At 43.4% G+C, this 21134-nt stretch overlaps 1 protein-coding gene across 1 annotated transcript; it reads right to left on the bottom strand.

Annotated features, from left to right (window-relative positions):
• Positions 1–11112: 11112 nt before the first annotated feature.
• Positions 11113–11841, bottom strand: LOC141027524 (uncharacterized). The gene has a single exon (XM_073504589.1). It carries the CDS (start codon positions 11839–11841, stop codon positions 11113–11115), a length of 729 nt encoding a protein of 242 aa, XP_073360690.1.
• Between the last annotated feature and the right edge of the window lie 9293 nt (positions 11842–21134).

Below are 21134 nucleotides of genomic sequence, written 5' to 3'. Positions count from 1 at the left end.
CAAGGCCATACTATCAGATCTGATCTTCTTATTTCAGGAGCCAAAGTTTATCTGGATGCTGCTTTCAGTTGTGCAAAGATCCCAGGATTACTTCATGGTGCAACAGCTACAGGAGTTGGGGTGTTCCTTAACTTTTTGCAAGATCAAGTTGAAGTGAATGTTCGAATTCAAGCTTCGGCTAAGAAAACCAGCTCGCCACTTCAAGCGGAAGCTCTTGCTTTGCTTCTCGCAGCTCAAATCATTCATAGGTTACAGATTTCTAAGCCTACTTTTCTTACAGATTGCCTCTCTTTGGCAAAAGCAGCGGCCAACAGAAATGTACTAGCGATTTCTACCACTTGGTTGCTGAAATTTTCTCCTCTACTAAGGAACTCCAACCACAGGTATATCACATTTCAAGAGACATCAATGGTATTGCTCATAATCTGGCTCATCAGGTTCTTAGATCCTCTACAGAGCCTGACATTTGCTGCTTTGCTTCATCTCATAGGAATTTGTCCTGCCCTGTAGTTTCTCTTCTCTCTGGTTTTAATTTTCAGTGTTTTGTTCTCCATGCTGTAAGATGCTACTGAGTTCAAATTGCAGGTTCTTGGATTCCCTCTGGCGCGTTTAAGACTACAGGAAAATCACATTTGCATCATACTAGACTTGAAGCTTTAGGTCATTTGGTGGAAGGCGCATCAACAAGCAGTTTACATACCACAGGACCCTTACCCTATTCTTGATGAAACTGCAGCTCTCCAGCTTGTGGTGGCAAATCATCACGGTGTGATCTTGATGGCTGATCACACATCATCTTGCTCATTACTTCAGCTACTAAGTGCACATTTCTGTAGTTATTTTTGGTGTAGCCTGCTATGGTGCTCATCAGGTTCTTACTTTCAATGTGGAACCTGTCTGTAGATATTTCAGTCAAGCTCATAGGTGCAGTTTAGCTGTTCTTCTTCCAACATTTGTTACTACTTGTTTGCTGAGGAGTTATAATCTTTGTTGTATCATGTACTTGAGCTTGATTTGAAATGAAATTGGCGCCTTCTGCGCCTCTCCTTTTTTCATAAAAAGAAAAAAACCGGGTTGTCTTCCATCGGTGGCACCGCGACCTCGTCGTCGACTCATTCCTGCCCTTTGTCATTCGCAAGGGTCACGCAAAAACGACCAACGCCGTCTCTTCACGAACAATGCCAACGACAGCCAGGGCCCCTACCAGGGGAGTGAATTGCAAAAACCATCAGCAATGAAAGCAATGAAGGTTAGGTTTGCAGGAAACCCAAGTTTACATATTCATGCCAAAAACAAAATTCTGCACCTACTTTTTTTTATTTTGCAGAAAACACTGGTTGGTGGCTTACACCATTGTGATTTTTTCTTTTGCAGAGAACACTGGTTGGTGGCACTAGTAGAAAAAGGGTCATCTGTCCCGGTTGGTAAGGGCCTTTTGTCCCGGTTGTTGAACCGGGACTAAAGGGTCGTTACTAATGCCCTAGCCCTTTAGTCCCGGTTCTTACACGAACCGGGACAGATGGGTCTCCACGTGGCCGCTGCGGCCAGCCCAGGCAGGAGGGCCTTTGGTCGCGGTTGGTGACACCAACCAGGACCAAAAGGCCTCCACGCGTCAGCATTTCAGTGGCTGGGGTTTTTGTTTTTTTGAAAGGGGGAGGGTTTAGGGGGTAATTTAGGGTGTGTAAGCTAGCTAACAGAGAGAACTGTCCTCTCTTATTTCCATGCTTGATTTACCAACGCTACTGCTATGCCTAAACATGGCTTAGATTAAAGTGAAGGCAACATGTGGTGCATGTCGAAAGTAATATTAATCCTAACTTGATCAAGTTTGGATTAGTACTACTTTTGACATGCACCACATGCTTGTTGCCTTGACTTCATTCTAATCCATGTTCATTTCACCCACTGATATACAATAACTCTTCATGCCCGCATCATGCATCATCATAATAACAAGTCCTACTAATCATCATCATACAACTTCTACTCGTTATTAATAACAAGTCATACGATCATCATCCTCATAGTCATCGAACCAACCCTACTTAATTGTTCTTAGCACATGATCATCAGTATTAGGTAGGACCTAAATACCCTCTTTAAGGTAAAATTGCATAAAACAATATAGACCCCGACTCTCCATTATGGAGAATGGAGATCATCCTGTCTCCAATTTTTGTGCTTCGCTTCCTTTTGCTTCCAAGAACCTCCTTGCGACTGTCCATACATTTTTTCCATTCTTTGATTTTCATGTCTCCACTTCTTTTAGAAATCCGGTATGGACAGTTGAGATTCGTAGGATGACCTGGTTGTATGTTCAAAACATCAAGGCTACCATTCTGATACATCAAATGAGGCACACAATCCTCTGGGATTATCTGTTGAAAAACATAGTAATAACTTCATAGTTAGCGATGATGTACTAGTTTTAGAAGTATGCAAAAGATGCACGAATGTCGTAATAGTAAGAAATCTTACCAGGGTATCTCCATAGTAGTTACCATAGTTCAACACGTGCACTAGTGGCACGTATTGACCATAATGTGGAGGAGTTTTACAATAGATATTGTAATTTTCAAGATCAGTACAAAATCCGACCACATGAGTTTTCTCCTTATAAGTTAACTCAGAGCCATCGGTGTAGTAGGTTCTGTCTACCATGTTCCGCACATTGTTTGAACAATCAAAATAAGCTGTCAATGAAAATAAGCTGTCAACTATTTTGAAATGAACAATATAAATTAGCTAATAACTATGTTTGAGAAACTCACATAGCGGTAGAATTGGAGGCGTATCAACAAGGACCCAAATGTCCATATTGTCTTGCTCGATGTCAGGATCACCAAGATCCATGGTGACAAGCATACCCTCATCAAAACCATACATCTTGCAAAATGCTTCCCAATTGTTGCAACCAAAATGGGTTACGCTCTCAGAATTATACAGATTTACTTCAAAATCTATATCATGATGGGTCCTTAGGTGAATTTTCTTTGTTTCCATACTTTCATGGTCTTCAAAACCCATCCTCTACAAGACGTAGCGTCTTGCATGACATGGGATAAGCTAGTTGAAGTGTAAAAGATGAAAAGTACACGTTGAAATAGTTGAAGTCGTGCTTAATTACGAAAAAATTACACTTGTCGTTGTTGCGTACCGTTTCAACATCGAAGGTCTCCTCCAGCTTAATACTGAAGCGCAGATCTTCGTCCAGGTGAGGCCTGTCGCACAGACCTCGGTCGTCGTGGCACCAGTCGCACTCCCACGAGAGACTTTCGTCGTTCGAGTACGACATTTCCTATGTTCATAATTCAAATATTAAACGTCTACAATTAAATATATGTACTAAAAAACCTAAGTTAGATCATTAGTATTCTTCACGGGTTGACTATCGGTTTGTCGAGTCTTTTCTTGAAAACCCTCAGCTCACGTGGTGTATACATTCGACCGTTGGTGATGGTCGCTCTTCCATTTGTCCCCGAGTGCATTACACCAAAATGTCTAGCACACGGGAACGAAGGAGAAGCGACCCCCACGACAACAGTCGGGATTCTTCATCCTCTCATATATATATGGTGGAACTCTCCCTCACTGATTCCTCTCAGACATTTCCGACCGTCGGTGATGGTAGCTCCTTCCTTTCGTTCCCGAGTGCATTACACCAAATTGTCTAGCACACGGGAACGAAGGAGAAGCTAGCCCCACGACAACAGTCGGGATTCTTCGTCCTTTCATATATGGTGGAGACTCAATAGACTTAAAGTCAACCCGAAATATCGTTTAATTATCTTTCTAAAACCGGTTCGTGGCTGGTCTCACCTCGAGGTCGGAGGGGGTCTGTGATGGGGACGACGGCGGGGATGATGGAGGGGGGCTCCTAGATTTCTGCGAAAACAAAAACCCTATAAGCTATCAACTAATCATATGCATACGCCTTGCATAGTGCTCTCCAATTTTAGCATTCAAAGTAGGAGTAGTTTTCCAATTTGAGCATTCAATAAGCAAAATCAAATCACAAAATAAAGTAGTATTCAAATTAGGATGCATTCAATTATAAGCAAAACTACATCATGTCCATGCGTCCGTAGATCGTCGAATATTATCACTAATACACCTCGAATACTATCATACATATCGCCAGTACAGCTAGAACCGTAGCGCCTGACGGGTATCGACGCGGGCGGTGGACACCCAAAGGGAAGGAACCATCACAGGATCATAGCTCCAGTGAGATCCCTGAAGAACCTGCCAGGTATTGTCGAACCTGCCCTCCAACGCAACCATGTAGCGACGGACGTGCTGGTCCTCCTCACTAACACGGTGACATACCACCTCCGCGGTGTCCGAAAACCTCGGCACCGTCACTGGCCCACGCGACCGCCACCAAACAAGGAACGGGTCAACGACGGGCTGGCTCGTCACCAACCTACGCCCCCCGGAAGGTAGCACCTCCTAAAACCAGCCCGCCGGAGCCCAGTCCCGGACATGGCCCCTCTGATCAAGCCGGCCTCCTCCGCCGAGTCGACGACGTGGATGCGGGATTGGCATCGTCGACGTCGATGCGGGAATAATTGCTTTAACTAATAAAATAAACTAGTTCTATTAATTTTCTTGCTAAAAATAAACTACTTCTATATATAGTAAAATAAAGTAGTTTTATTAAATCAACTGGTTCAACTAGCTACTAAGCACTTACTATAAATAAAATAAAGTAGTACTTACTAAAAACAAACTACTTCAACATATAGTAAAATAAATTAGTTTTATTAAATAAACTAGTTCAACTACTAAGCACTTACTATAAATAAAATAAAGTAGTACTTACTAAAAATAAACTACTTCTATATATAGTAAAATAAAGTAGTTTCATTAAATCAACTAGTTCAACTACTAAGCGCTAACCTAAAATCAAGTAGTACTTACTAATTTTACTTTTTCCTCTACACTAACCTAAAATGCACTAACCTAAATAAAAAATTAACACATATATGAAAAAAACATATATAAACAAAAAAATGCTATGAACATTATATTCATACATACATAGCCACATCCATTCATCATATAGCTACCACATACATATATACATTATATATATATGAAAAAAATGCAATGACCAAAAAAATAATACACATTATATGAAAAAAAGCACTGAACTGAGCCGTGGCGGTGGTGGCTCACATCGGGGGCGGCCGGCGAGGGCGACGGCGGGGGCGGCGAGGGCGTCGGGGACGGCCACGGTGGGGGCGGGTCGTGGCGCAGGGGCGTGGCCGGGCGTGCTCGGGGGTGGCAGAGGGCGACGGCGTGGGTGGCGGACGGCGTCGGCGTGGGCTCGGGGGCGGCGGACGGCTTCGGCGTGGGCTCGGGGGCACGGGCGACGGCGGTGCAGCCTTGCGGCGTCGAGGAGGTCGGCGTCGTCAGGGGCAACTAGCGATGAAATTCTGAATTTTCTCCAAGTGTTTCTTATATAGGAAAGGCTTTGGTCCCGGTTCGTCGCACCAACCGGGACCAACGGCCCCTTTGGTCCCGGTTGGTGGCACCAACCGGGACTAAAGGGGTGGCATTGGTACGGGTTGGCGCCACGAACCGGTACCAATGCACACCTTTAGTCTCGGTTGGTGCCACCAACCGGGACCAAAGGCCTTGTGCTGCTGCGCCCACGTCGAAAGTTTAGTCCTACCTCGCTAGTTGACAGGGGCACGCAGTGGTTTATAAGCCCCACTGCCGCACCCCTCTCGAGCTCCTCTCCATTGCAGGCTTACGGGCCTAATTGTCACTGCTATGCCTGATGGGCTTACTGGGCCTTCTGCCGGCCTGAATTCTGGCCCATCGATGGGTTTCTAGTCGTATTCAGGCCGTGGTGGCCCAGTAGGTGGCATATTTTTTTTATTTTTTGCCTGTTTTTTGTTTTCTTTTTTGATTTATTTATTTTGTTTTGTTTCTACTTAAAACAAAAAACTTATTTTATTTTATTTTATTTTGTTTTCTAATTACTTATTTATTTTACTTTATGATAATTATTTTTGCTATTAAAGTTTCTATCAAAAAGAGTTCTTTATGAAAATTCTTTTTGCTTTTAATGATTCTGAACAGAAAATACTTCGATAATTTTAGTTGCATCAATTTTATATGATTTTAGTATCAATAATACTAGAGGTTTCTTATAATGTTTTGAACAGAAAATACTTTGTTAATTTTAGTTTCATAAATTTTATTAAAACTTATTTTATTTTGTTTCTACTTATATATTTTAATAAAGTTTATATTATTTTGTTTCTAATTACTTATTTATTTTATTTGTTATTTTTCATGCACCATTTTTCATGCATTTACTAATTATTTTGAGCTATAAGACCCTAAAATTGAAAAGCATTTCAAATGAACTCTGAAAAGGTTGAAAGTTGGCATGGTATCATCATTTCATCCACATAGCATGTGCAAGAAAGTTGAGAGGGTTACGGCAAAAACTGGATGTACTTCGTGTACAAAACGGACAATCTCATTCCAAGTATCAGGATTTCATACGGAAACTCGTCTGTTAGAAAGGGATTTCATTTTTTAAAACTTATTTGAACTCCTGACTTTTTGTGTGTACAAAATGCACCATTCAAAGCCACATCATCATTTTTTAATCCTTTCTGACTTCATTTCTTATTTTTCATGCATTTACTAATTATTTTGAGCTATAAGACCCTAAAATTGAAAAGCATTTCAAATGAACTCTGAAAAGGTTGAAAGTTGGCATGGTATCATCATTTCATCCACATAGCATGTGCAAGAAAGTTGAGAGGGTTACGGCAAAAACTGGATGCACTTCGTGTACAAAACGGACAATCTCTTTCAAAGTATCAGGATTTCATACGGAAACTCGTCTATTACAAAGGGATTTCATTTTTTAAACTTATTTGAACTCCTGACTTTTTGTGTGTTAAAAATGCACCATTCAAAGCCACATCATCATTTTTCAATCCTTTCTGACTTCATTTCTTATTTTTCATGCATTTACTAATTATTTTGAGCTATAAGACCCTAAAATTGAAAAGCATTTCAAATGAACTCTGAAAAGGTTGAAAGTTGGCATGGTATCATGATTTCATCCACATAGCATGTGCAAGAAAGTTGAGAGGGTTACGGCAAAAACTGGATGCACTTCGTGTACAAAACGGACAATCTCTTTCAAAGTATCAGGATTTCATACGGAAACTCGTCTATTACAAAGGGATTTCATTTTTTAAACTTATTTGAACTCCTGACTTTTTGTGTGTTCAAAATGCACCATTGAAAGCCACATCATCATTTTTCAATCCTTTCTGACTTCATTTGTTATTTTTCATGCATTTACTAATTATTTTGAGCTATAAGACCCTAAAATTGAAAAGCATTTCAAATGAACTCTGAAAAGGTTGAAAGTTGGCATGGTATCATCATTTCATCCACATAGCATGTGCAAGAAAGTTGAGAGGGTTATGGCAAAAACTGGATGCACTTCGTGTACAAAACGGACAATCTCTTTCAAAGTATCAGGATTTCATACGGAAACTCGTCTGTTACAAAGGGATTTCATTTTTTTAAACTTATTTGAACTCCTGACTTTTTGTGTGTTCAAAATGCACCATCCAAAGCCACATCATCATTTTTCAATCCTTTCTGACTTCATTTCTTATTTTTCATGCATTTACTAATTATTTTGAGCTATAAGACCCTAAAATTGAAAAGCATTTCAAATGAACTCTGAAAAGGTTGAAAGTTGGCATGGTATCATCATTTCATCCACATAGCATGTGCAAGAAAGTTGAGAGGGTTACGGCAAAAACTGGATGCACTTCGTGTACAAAACGGACAATCTCTTTCAAAGTATCAGGATTTCATACGGAAACTCGTCTGTTACAAAGGGATTTCATTTTTTAAAACTTATTTGAACTCCTGACTTTTTGTGTGTTCAAAATGCACCATCCAAAGCCACATCATCATTTTTCAATCCTTTCTCACTTCTTTTGTTATTATTCATGCATTTACTAATTATTTTGAGCTATAAGACCCTAAAATTGAAAAGCATTTCAAATGAACTCTGAAAAGGTTGAAAGTTGGCATGGTATCATCATTTCATCCACATAGCATGTGCAAGAAAGTTGAGAGGGTTATGGCAAAAACTGGATGCACTTCGTGTACAAAACGGACAATCTCTTTCAAAGTATCAGGATTTCATACGGAAACTCATCTGTTACAAGGGGATTACATTTTCTTGAACTTATTTGAACTCCAGACTTTTTGTGTGTTCAAAATTAACCATTCAAAGCAGAGACTGATTTTGAATGATGCATATTCAACACACAAAAAGTCTGTAAAGATCGCCAACCCCAACATAAAAAAATGAGCATAGATGCGCCTATAGAGAGAATTCAACCTAAATTCATAATAAATTTCTATGAATTTCAAAGAAATTCACTCTGAATTTATGTCAAATTCCCTGTATAAGGGCATCTATTTTCATTTTGAGAGGAGCTCAACAAGGCAGAGAGGGACGGGCTTATAAACCGGTGTGAGCGCCTTTCGGTTGGCGAGGTGGGACTAAACTCTGACCGCAACGAGGACCAACCCTTTAGTCCCGGTTTGTGGCACAAACCGGGACAACTGGTCATGGGCCAGGGGCGAGGCGCATTGGTCCCGGTTCGTGCGTGGAACCGGGACCAGTGGCCGACGTGGCCAGGCCGGCCCCCTGGGCTCACGAACCGGGACAGTTGCCTCCTTTGGTCCCGGTTCGTGAGCGAACCGGGATTAATGGTATTACGAGGGCCGAACCAATCCCCTGTTTTCTACTAGTGGCTTATTTCCATTGACAGCTTATTTTGATTGTTCAAACAATGTGCCGAACATGGTAGACAAAACCCACTACACCGATGGCTCCGAATTAACTTATCAGGAGAAAAATCATCTGGTCGGATTTTGTACTGATATTGAGAATTACAATATCTACAATCAAACTCCTCAACATTATGGTCAATACGTGCCACTAGTGCATGTGTTGAACTACGGTAACTACCATGGAGATACCCTGGTAAGATATTTTACTATTACGACATCCGTGCATCTTTTGCATATTTCTAAAACTAGTACATCATTGCTAACTATGAAGTTATTACTATTTTTTCAACAGAGAATCCCAGAGGATTGTGTGCCTCATTTGATGTATTAAAATGGCAGCCTTCGTGTTTTGAACATATATCCAGGTCATCCTACGAATCTCAACTGTCCATACCGGATTTCTCAAAGAAGTGGAGACATGCTAATCAATAAATGGAAAAAATGTATGGACAGTCGTAAGGAGGTTCTTGGAAGCAAAAGGAAGCGAAGCGCAGGAATTGGAGACAGGATGATCTCCATTCTCCATAATGGATTGTCAGGGTCTATATTGTTTTATGCTATTTTACCTTAAAGAGGGTACTTAGGTCCTACCTAATACTGATGATCTTGTGCTAAGAACAAAGTAGGGTTGGTTCGATGACTATCAGTTTGATGATCGTATGACTTGTTATTAATAACGAGTAGAAGTTGTATGATGATTAGTAGGACTTGTTATTATGATGATGCATGATGCGAGCATGAAGAGTTATTATATATCTGTGGATGAAATGAACATGGATTGGATTGAAGTGAAGGCAACATGCATGTGGTGCATGTCGAAAGTAGTACAATCCAAACTTGATCAAGTTAGGATTAGTAGTACTTTTGACATGCATCGCATGTTGCCTCACTTCAATCTAAGTCATGTTTAGGCATAGCAGTAGCAGTAGCACGGAGATAAGAGAGGACACATCTCTCTATTAGCTACCTATACCAACCTAAATTACCCCCCAAAACCCCCAACCCCCCCTTTAAAAAACAAAAAACAAAAACCCCGGGCCCTGAAATGCTGACGCGTGGATGCCTATTGGTCCCGGTTGGTGCTACCAACCGGGACCAAAGGCCCTCCTGCCGGGGCTTGCCGGAGCGGCCACGTGGAGGCCCATCTGTCCCGGTTTGCATAAGAACCGGGACTAAAGGCCTAGGGCATTAGTAATGACCCTTTAGTCCCGGTTCAACAACCGGGACAGATGGCCCTTACCAACCGGGACAGATGACCCTTTTTCCACTAGTGTCAGTACAAGCACGGTTGTGGAGGTACGGGTATACTAAGAGACGCGTCTGTGCAGCACCAAAGTTGCATTGGCGATCACGCGTGCGGAGCACGTAGAGTTACTATGCGTTTCATGTGAGGCACATTGATCAAGCAAATAGAGGCACGGAAGTGCAGTCAGTACAAGCACGGTTATGTGGAGGCACGGTTTTGAACCCTCTTGCTGCTGTCAAGATTCTAGAGGCACAGATGTACGGCAGTAGAGGCATCGGTCCGAATATCTGGTTAGAGGGGCTCGGTTGTGGATGCATAGGTGTGAAGTCTCTAGGGTCACGGGTGCGTGACACCACAGGCATGGATTGAGTAGACACTTAGTGAGCCACGCTTGTACATAGGTCAGTTGCACACAGTAGTGTAGTTTTGTGGCATCGTGCAGAACTGGTGTACGGAGAGGAACCTGTGTGCAATAGCAAGGATGTTCTGAATGGACGGAGCGGTGTTTGATGTGAAATGGAGGCAAGGATTTTTTTTCAACGTGGTTAAAGTAACAAAGTTCTCATCGCTTGTGACTGTGTACCAAATGATCTTCTGCAATATTTATGAATTGTTCACGCCAATGTTTAATAAGCATTGTACTGAAAGTTTACAACGATATCATCACATATTCTTGTAAATGCACGATGCATCTTGTAAAGGTTGAGTATGAAAATTATAATACAATATCGTGCGAGATATCTCTCGTTCTATAATCATGGATACAATATATGCTTGCTCAGTACTGGAACATAACTTACTAATTGCATTTAGACATGCAAAACGTAGTATGCATTTGTACATGAGCACACCACTGTGTTCAAAGTTCAAACGTAAAATAGTAATACAATACACACAGCATCTTTGAGCAACAACAAACATATTTACAACATAGGTTCATACAATCCAAATTATGATAATAGTAGTTCCTACTAGTTTAATGTAGACATCCATTTTCTCGCAATTTACCAACCACTGTTTCCCTTCCGGCGCTTCCAGCCGCTGGAAGATCCCTCGTCATTGCTCTTACGTGGGCGGAGTCTTTCTTTCATTGGTTGTTGGTGGAGGTGACGTAGCCCGTTCTTGATGGTTAGGATTCTATGGTACAACTCGTAGCTAACATACCCGTCCTTTGCCGCATACTCAAGGTGTATCGGGGAAAGTGGCTTCCAGTCCCAGAACTGGTGCTTCTCCTTTGGGAATGATTTCTTCATGTTCTTGTATGAGGGGTCGATGATGGCCGCTGAAAGGTCACCCATGGAGTCCCTTTCTCCACCACCCTTGATGCAGAATAGCCTCTGGAGGTCGACGTGGTGCTCGTCTAGAATTTTGATCCATGCGCGGGCAAGCATGGTCTTGTCGTTCCTGGTATCGACGCTAGTGAAAGTTACCGCTTTCCGTTGCAGGAAGTCAACTAACGCCTGGGAGCGCTCGGATCTGCAGTAGTGGTATACAAGGACATGCTCGCGCATGGCAAGTTGGACGATGGCGATCCCTTGTCGTATGTAACTGCTCTTACGTGTGTACTCGAGGTCGAGGCCGACGAACTTGTTCTTCTCCTCCTTTAGCCATTCTTCGTACTTTTTGATGATCCGCTCCACGGTCCTTGGGTCGTTGGTGTACACCACCTCGAGCACGGTTGTACCATGGGCAGTGATGTGTTCGGTGAGTGTTGTTAGTTTCCCGTCGTCCATGGCTGGAGGTGTGCGGTGGTGAACTGCGGCCGGCGAGAAACTTTCGAGGAAGAGGATGAAATGGAGTCGGAAAAGTGAAAGGGTTCTTTTGTTGTGCAAAAAAGGAAACCGCCAAAGAGCAGTTGCTAGTCACGCGGCGGTTCCAGGCGTAGAATTTCGGAAACAGGGGTTTGCTTTATCTGTTTTTTTAAGATTTTCACTTCTCTTGTTCATTATATTTTTTTATTCGTTTCGTGCTGCCTGCGTGATCCATCTTTGGCTGTGAAAGTAGTTGTGTAAACGGTAGAACACTCAGCAGATGCATGGTCGTGCCTTTTTGTGAAAACGGTTTTTTCAATTAATAATCTTCCTTGGTTAGGGAGGCACGGTTTTTATGTTAATCGGTGCACAAGTGTGTGTTTAGGTAAATTTGAAGTAAATATAGTTTGGACTTGAAAACGGAGTCCTGTTTGGTTTTTAATTGAGATATGTTTCACTAGAATAAGTTTGATAACATGGCATTGATAGAGGTTTTGAATCACAAACTGATTCTTGTTTCGATTGATTTTTGAAAATGAATCCTTTTGTTTTTTGATTTTTTGAATTGTGAACTTTTGAAAGGGTAAGAACTACATTTTTTTGAATGAATCATTTCGATAGTTCAAACAGGATTTGTTTCAAAGGATCATTCCGATGGTTGAAACAGCAAGCTGAGTGTCCGTAAGAGCTACATAAGTTGCAAAAGATCATTCTGATAGTTCAAGCAAGCTCATGGTCCATAATAATTACAGTACTCTACCATCCTAACTAGCAAACTTATAGTAATCAGTGTTTTGCTCCTGGAGGCATCATCATGAAACGAGCATTGAACATTCTAGGAGATACACTGTTTGCTTCCATTTTACGTGCTGGTTCCGACGGAATCTACATAATGCGCTGAATGATGATGGACACAGAACGGTCATGGCGCTCTTTGAAAGTGATTAGAACAACGTTCTTTTGAATGAAGGATGCAGCCGATATGAAGTCTCTGAAAGAAGACTTTTCTATTACCATCCTGCCGTCATTTTTGGAGATGTAGTACGATGAAGGAGTGATGACATGTGTAGGTTCATTAGGAGCTTCAAGGGTTACCCTGTCATTGGTTGGCATGTCCACCCATCTCTTCAGTGTTGAGACAACGCTCCTCAGAATTTTCTAGAAGAAAATGGAAATTAAATAGAAATTAAAACCGCTGATTTGTCACTTGGACAATAAATAAAAGAATGTCTGAATATGGTGAGTGCACAAACATTAAGAAATTTCATATTGGAAGTAATATAATTCCTGGCATGTTCAGGTTTGTGTGTAAACAGATAAAACAACATATTAAGAGAACAACAAAAGTTTTGTTGTTTTAGGTTTGAATAAACAGGTTCTTTATAATTTTACATATAAGCAATATTATGTCAGTATTGTTTATATTACATATTAGCAAAATACGTTTGGTATTTTGACAAGGACAGTTGTAACCAACCATGACATAGTCTTTGGTGTTAGTGGGAGTCAAGACATGGACAAATGGACGACAACGGATGAAAGTATCTCCGAAAAGGCGTTGTAGAAAGAATCGTGTCTGGTCGTAGGTAAGCTCAATATCCTTAGAGTAGACACAGCAGTGAACATGGTCGAAATCGTCAGAAGAAAGATCGTCGAGAGCTAGAAAAAGAAAAAAATTTAAAGTTAGATAAAGCTATATCCAACACGGGGTTAATATTATTCAGTTCGATTCCTGCATATAAAATTACAGCGAAAGAAGATAAGTTTGTAATATAAAAATATAACGAAAGATGATAAGTTTGTAATGTTTGTAATATTAAATACCTACCAACGTGGGGTAATGGAAGCAGCTTTTTGTCATCCCGATATGTTTGTATTTCGAGATTGAGACCCTCGTCTGGTTCAAATTCTATGCGGTCTCCAGCACGAAGTTCATAATCAGCCGCAAAGATGTTCCACTCACCACCGCAGAACTTTGTGTAGTTCGCCCTATGTTTAACAAAGCATTGTAAGACCTTCCTTCATGTGTAAGAAGGGCTGGCTCTACCTGCTGTTTACGCAATTTTCTTGCTTCTTTCTTCCTCTCTTCAATGTATTCAGCGAGAAAAGCTCTGACATTACAAGGTACATACTGGAAAAAATAGTGCAAATAACAACCTGTAAGTATAAATTTGAACTCGCGTGCTATTAATGTTAAAAGTTTTCTTAAATTGGATATGAATTTTTGATAAGAATTACAGGTAACAACATAATTGTATTATAAATTAATGGATACAGATTTTTGGCATATGTTGACTAATTTTAATTAGAACTGAAGATGCATTATAGTAATCAACGCATAGGCATGCAAAACTAATGGACTATATTAATCAGGGCATAGGCAGGCAAACTAATGGAAAATGAAAACACAAGGCAGGTGCGAAGAAGTGGCAGCAGGGGAACCTAGTGTAGGTGCAAGGGGGTATGAGTGACAGTGACGATTTCTACTGTGTTGTAAGCAACTAATGTGTTAGTGATGCTTACTAACCATGCGGTTGCAGCAATTTTCATCAAGAATAACCTCAAACTCCTGGAGAACTTCAGGGTGTGGTTCGCAAGGGCCGCCTGGTTGGCGGCAGGTAGGGCAAATCATACCTAAATAATTCAGAAAAACTATGTTAAGAACACAAGAATATCATAACAATTTAAAAACAAGTTTCAACGTTGAAGGTAGACAACGAATAGCTTCAAATATGTTAGCCATATTGAAGGCAGGCAACAACTACAAATTTACCAGAAATCTTCTCATCTACTCCTTCGAGAAAAGTAGTATGACAGAGTTTATAACACTTGTTTAGATTTTCAAATTGTTTTTATATTCCTTTAGAGAATGAAGTCGTTGTACCGGATCTGATGCTTCAATAACTATCAAATGAAAAACCTAAATGTAAAACGTTAATACGGATCGGAGCATGCTGCTTACGCATGTGCTTTTTACCTGGGACAGAAGAAGAACGAGGGTTGACGAACGGAGATTGGGGTAGGGGAAGCTTAGGGCAAGCGCACACGGTTAGCAAATGTGCGAGAGAAGCACGGCTTAGAAGTTAATCAAGAGACCCAATAAAAACTCTACAATAACTGTTTTGAGATTTGGAGATGATGATATTAGAGTAATGATAGTTGAGTAGTTGTGAATTTGAGAAATACTTATGTTAAAGTTTGTGATTCCCGTAGCATGCACGTATGGTGAACCGTTATGTGATGAAGTCGGAGCATGATTTATTTATTGATTGTCTTCCTTATGAGTGGCGGTCGGGGACGAGCGATGGTCTTTTCCTACCAAACTATCCCCCCTAGGAGCATGCGCGTAATACTTTGCTTTGATAACTTGTAGATTTTTGCAATAAGTATATGAGTTCTTTATGACTAATGTTGAGTCCATGGATTATACGCACTTTTCTTCCTTCCATCATTGCTAGCCTCTCTAATACCGCACACTTTTCGCCGTTATCATACACCCACCATATACCTTCCTCAAAACAGCCACCATACCTTCCTATCATGGCATTTCCATAGCCATTCCGAGATATATTGCCATGCAACTTACCACCGTTTCGTTTACTATGACACACTCCATTATTGTCATATTGCTTCTCATGATCATGTAGTTGACATCGTATTTGTGGCAAAGCCACCGTTCATAATTCTTTCATACATGTCACTCTTGATTCATTGCATATCCCGGTACACCGCCGGAGGCATTCACATAGAGTCATATTTTGTTCTAAGTATTGAGTTGTAATTGTTGAGTTGTAAGTAAATAAAAGTGCGATGATCATAATTTTTAGAGCATTGTCCCAAGTGAGGAAAGGATGATGGAGACTATGATTCCCCCACAAGTCGGGATGAGACTCCGGACTAAAAAAAAGAGGCCATAAAAAAAGAGAAAAGGCGCAAATAAAAAAATGATGAGAGAAAAAGAGAGACGGGACAATGTTACTATCCTTTTACCACACTTGTGCTTCAAAGTAGCACCATGATCTTCATGATAGAGAGTCTCCTATGATATCACTTTCATATACTAGTGGGAATTTTCATTATAGAACTTGGCTTGTATATTCCAATGACGGGCTTCCTCAAAATGCCCTAGGTCTTCATGAGCAAGCGAGTTGGATGCACACCCACTTAGTTCCTTTTGTTGAGCTTTCATATACTTATAGCTCTAGTGCATCCGTTGCATGGAAATCCCTACTCACTCACATTGATATCTATTAATGGGCATCTCCATAGCCCGTTGACACGCCTAGTTGATGTGAGACTATCTTCTCCTTTTTTTGTCTTCTCCACAACCACCCTTCTATTCCACATATAGTGCTATATCCATGGCTCACGCTCATGTATTGCGTGAAGATTGAAAAAGTTTGAGAACATCAAAAGTATGAAACAATTGCTTGGCTTGTCATCGGGGTTGTGCATGATTTAAATACTTTGTGTGGTGAAGATAGAGCATAGCTAGACTATATGATTTTGTAGGTATAACTTTCTTTCACCATGTTATTTTGAGAAGACATAATTGCTTAGTTAGTATGCTTGACGTATTATTATTTTTATGTCAATATTAAACTTTTGTCTTGAATCTTTCGGATCTGAATATTCATACCACAATTAAGAGAATTACATTGAAATTATGCCAAGTAGCATTCCAACATATCTATAATTTTTGATTGTTCCATGCTATATTATATTCTGTTTTGGACATTAATGGGCTTTATTATACACTTTTATATTATTTTTGGGACTAACCTATTAACCGGAGGCCCAGCCCAGAATTGCTATTTTTTGCCTATTTCAGAGTTTCGCAGAAAAAGAATATCAAACGGAGTCCAAACGGAATGAAACCTTTGGGAACGTGATTTTTGGAACGAACGTGATCCAGAGGACTTGGACCCTACATCAAGACATCAACCAGGAAGGCACGAGGTAGGGGGCGTGCCTACCCCCTGGGCGCGCCCTCCACCCTCGTGGGCCCCACGTTGCTCCACCGACGTACTTCTTCCTCCTATATATACCTACGTACCCCCAAACTACCACATACGGAGCCAAAAACCTAATTCCACCGCCGCAACCTTCTATACCCGTGAGATCCCATTTTGGGCCTTTTCCGGAGCTCCGCCGGAGGGGGCATCGATCACGGAGGGCTTCTACATCAACACCATAGCCTCTCCGATGATGTGTGAGTAGTTTACCTCAGACCTTCGGGTCCGTAGTTATTAGCTAGATGGCTTCTTCTCTCTTTTTGGATCTCAATACAATGTTCTCCCCTCTCTTGTGGAGATCTATTCGATGTAATCTTCTTTTGCGGTGTGTTTGTTGAGACCGATGAATTGTGGGTTTATGATCAAGTTTATCTATGAACAATATTTGAATCTTCTCTGAATTCTTTTATGTATGATTGGTTATCTTTGCAAGTCTCTTCGAATTATCAGTTTGGTTTGGCCTACTAGATTGATCTTTCTTGCAATGGGAGAAGTGCTTAGCTTTGGGTTCAATCTTGCGGTGTCCTTTCCCAGTGACAATTGGGCAGCAAGGCATGTATTGTATTGTTGCCATCGAGGATAACAAGATGGGGTTTATATCATATTGCATGAGTTTATCCCTCTACATCATGTCATCTTACTTAAAGCGTTACTCTGTTCTTTTGAACTTAATACTCTAGATGCGTGCTGGATAGCGGTTGATGTGTGGAGTAATAGTAGTAGATGCAGGCAGGAGTCGGTGTACTTGTCGCGGACGTGATGCCTATATACATGATCATACCTAGATATTCTCATAACTATGCTCAATTTTGTCAATTGCTCAACAGTAATTTGTTTACCCACCGTAATACTTATGCTCTCGAGAGAAGCCACTAGTGAAACCTATGGCCCCCGGGTCTATTTTCCGTCATATTTAATCTCCCGACAACAAGTTATTTCTCGCGCCGTTTTTATTTTGCTTTCTTTACTTTGCATCTTTATCATAAAAATACCAAAAATATTATCTTATCATATCTATCAGATCTCACTCTTGTAAGTGACCGTGAAGGGATTGACAACCCCTTTATTCCGTTGGTTGCGAGGATTTATTTGTTTGTGTAGGTGCGAGGGACTCGTGCGTGGCCTCCTACTGAATTGATACCTTGGTTCTCAAAAACTGAGGGAAATACTTAAGCTGCTTTACTGCATCACCCTTTCCTCTTCAAGGGAAAACCAACGCAGTGCTCAAGAGGTAGCAGTCCCCAGCCCAGGGGTCCAGCCAAAACAGCGTGGATGACCCAGTTCCGATCGAGATGGAGGTCCCAATGCGGAGGACCGGTAGTAGCTGAATGACAGATTGCCAGAACTGGGACCCTCCGGTCCGGACGCAGAAGGCGAGGGGTTGCCCACGCAGGTATTTCTGGTGCACAATCTGCAACCACAGGCCTCCATCGCCATTCGCAATGAGCTAGAGCCAACGAGTGAGGAGCGCCAGGTCCCGGGGCTTGCAGATTTCGGACCAGCGCACCATATGGTACTTCTGCTTGTCACCCTCGCCCGCCCAATAGAACCGGGCCTGGACCGAACCAATCTCGTGGTGGAGAGTCTCAGGGAAGCTGTAGAAGCTCATGGTGAATAGGAGGAGGCTGGAGAGGGACGAGTTGATGAGGATCGTATGGGCTACCTTAGAGAGCCATCAGCCCTGCCACAGCTCGATGCGGTGTTGAAGCTTGAGCACTGAGGGCCGAAGGTCGGCCATGGACAGGCGAGAGTCACTAAGGGGAACCCCAAGGTAGGTACTAGGGAATGTCCCCAACCGATAGTTAAGTCGGTTAGCGATGCTCTGGCTCTCAGCGGGCGAATAACCCAGAATCATCACCTCGCTTTTATCAAAATTTATTTTGAGGCTCGACAGGTGTTGAAAACAGAGTAGGAGAAATTTGAGGTTTGACATCTCAGGCGCCGAGCCTTGAACCATGATGATGGTGTCATCGGCGTATTGGAGAAGGGAAACGCCTCCTCCCTCCACCAAGTGCGGGGCGATGCCTAGAATGTGGCCGGCGGCCTTGGCCTTATCCAGGATCGAGGCCAGGGCATCAACCACCATATTGAACAAAAACGGGGAAAAGGGGTCACCCTGTCTAACCCCACAGGAGGTGGGGAAGTAGGGCCCGATTTCCCCATTGATGTTCACCGCGGTGCGACCTGACGACACCATCTGCGTGACCCAGGATACCCAGCGATCATCGAACCCTTTTCTAAGCAGCACTTCCCGAAGGAAGGGCCAACTAACCGTGTCGTACGCCTTATGGAAGTCGATCTTCAGGAAAACCGCCTTGAGGTTTTTGGAGCGCACCTCATGTAGGAGTTCGTGGAAGTCTAGGACCCCATCCAAGATATATCGACCCTGAATGAAGGCGGATTGATCCGGGTGGTTTATTCGGTCAGCTAAAGGGGCCACCCTATTGGCGTACCCCTTGGCAAGAATGCGGAAGATCACATTGATCATCGTGATAGGACGGAACTGGTGGATGTTAGAGGTGCCTGGGACCTTGGGAATCAGAGTGATAATCCTGTAGTTAAGGCGCTTGAGATCTATGGAACCGACATAGAACTCCTCGAAGATGGCCATGACCTCCTGTTTGATGGCGGGCCAGAAGGTCTAAAAGAACTCAACCGGCAAGCCGCCAGGTCCCGGGGCGGATGATGGGTTCATCCCTTTAATCGCCAGCCACACTTCCTCCTCAGAGAACGGGCCGTGAGGGCCGCATTGTCTGCGGCCGAGACACACTGCGGTCCGACCCAGAAGTGTGGCGCAAGAGCTAGGGGGGCTGCAAACAGGGCTTGATAGAAGCCGTCAACGTGGGCACGACTGTCAGCAGGCCGCTGGAGATGCGTCTCGCCATCCCACAGCAGGGGGATGGTATTCCGCCGCCGCCGACCATTGGCGATCGCCTGGAAGTAGGCGGTATTCGCGTCACCCTGGAGAACCCACTTTTGGGTACCTCAAAGGTGCCAATACACCTCCTCGTCGGTGTATATGACCATAAGATGGTCTTCAAGGTCATACCGCTGCATACATTCGTCAGGAGAGAGGCCCACCGAGTCGGCCCGAAGGTCCAGGGCCTGAATGGAGTCAAGGAGGGCTTTCTTGCGAAGACGGAGGTCCCTCCCGAGATTCGCGCCCCAGCCCTTCATGAACTGACGGGCGCGCTTGGCACAGAAGTGCCAGTCATCCACCGCCGAGATGGATCGGTGGGAAGCAAGGCGGGCTTCCAGCCAGCGGCTGCGCACGGCCTCAGCGAAACCGTTCTGGTTAAGCCAGAACGTCTCGAAGCGGAATCTAGGGGCAGAGGGGGGGGCGTTCATCCTGAGAGGATAGAAGAAGAGGAACGTGGTCCGATCCAATACGCGTGATGGCGCGGAGGGAGGCAAGGGGGTACCTCAACTCCCACTCAGGAGATACCAAGACCCGATCCAGCACGGAGCGCGTTGGGTCGGCCTGGCGATTGGTCCAGGTGAACCTGGCACCAATCCTATCCAATTCCCGCAAACCGAGATCTGCAATACAGTCGTTGAACAACTTCATGCGTGGGAAGTTAACTAAGCCGCTATTCTTGTCCTCTGCAGATCAGAGAAGGTTGAAGTCGCCACCGATGACGACGGGAAGCGGGCCGCGGATACCTTACTCGAGAGCTCGTCGAGGAAGGACACCGAGCGACTGTGGTCGGCGGGGCCATAGACTATAATGATCTCCCACTTAAAGTTCAGTGCGCGCTCGAAGATTTCCATGCTCACAAAGAACTCACCCCTATCCATGCTCCCAACCTCAAAGGTGGCATCCTTGACACCTAATAGGATGCCACCAGAGTGCCCGGCGATCCCACTAGAAGGGAGCCAATGCCAGGCGAACAAGTGGGTGCTCAGGTGCTCAAGCTCGGCCAGGGTGAAATCGGTTTGCATGGTCTCTTGGATTGCAACTATGTCAATGTGTTCGTCACGCATGTATTCGATGAGTTGGCAGCGTCGGCCATCCTGGCCGAACCCGCAGATGTTCAAGAAGAGAGTCCGCATCAGACCGCCATGGAGGGGCTGCTTGACCCCAGGACACGGGAGGCGCTTTGCGCGCGGAGGGCGGCGGTGCGGGATCGGGTGCGGCCCCGAATCTCCAGGGGGGCGGGGGCCGCCAGACGGGACGACTGGGGGTCCGGGGGAGGGCCGCTAGCCTCCGAGGAGGAGGAGGCCAGGCGGGCACGGGTCTCGGCCAGCCGGCCATCCAGG

This window comes from Aegilops tauschii, chromosome 7, assembly GCF_002575655.3.
Source record: "Aegilops tauschii subsp. strangulata cultivar AL8/78 chromosome 7, Aet v6.0, whole genome shotgun sequence".
Classification (NCBI taxonomy): Eukaryota; Viridiplantae; Streptophyta; class Magnoliopsida; order Poales; family Poaceae; genus Aegilops; species Aegilops tauschii.
This window is presented reverse-complemented; position numbering and strand designations above follow the sequence as displayed.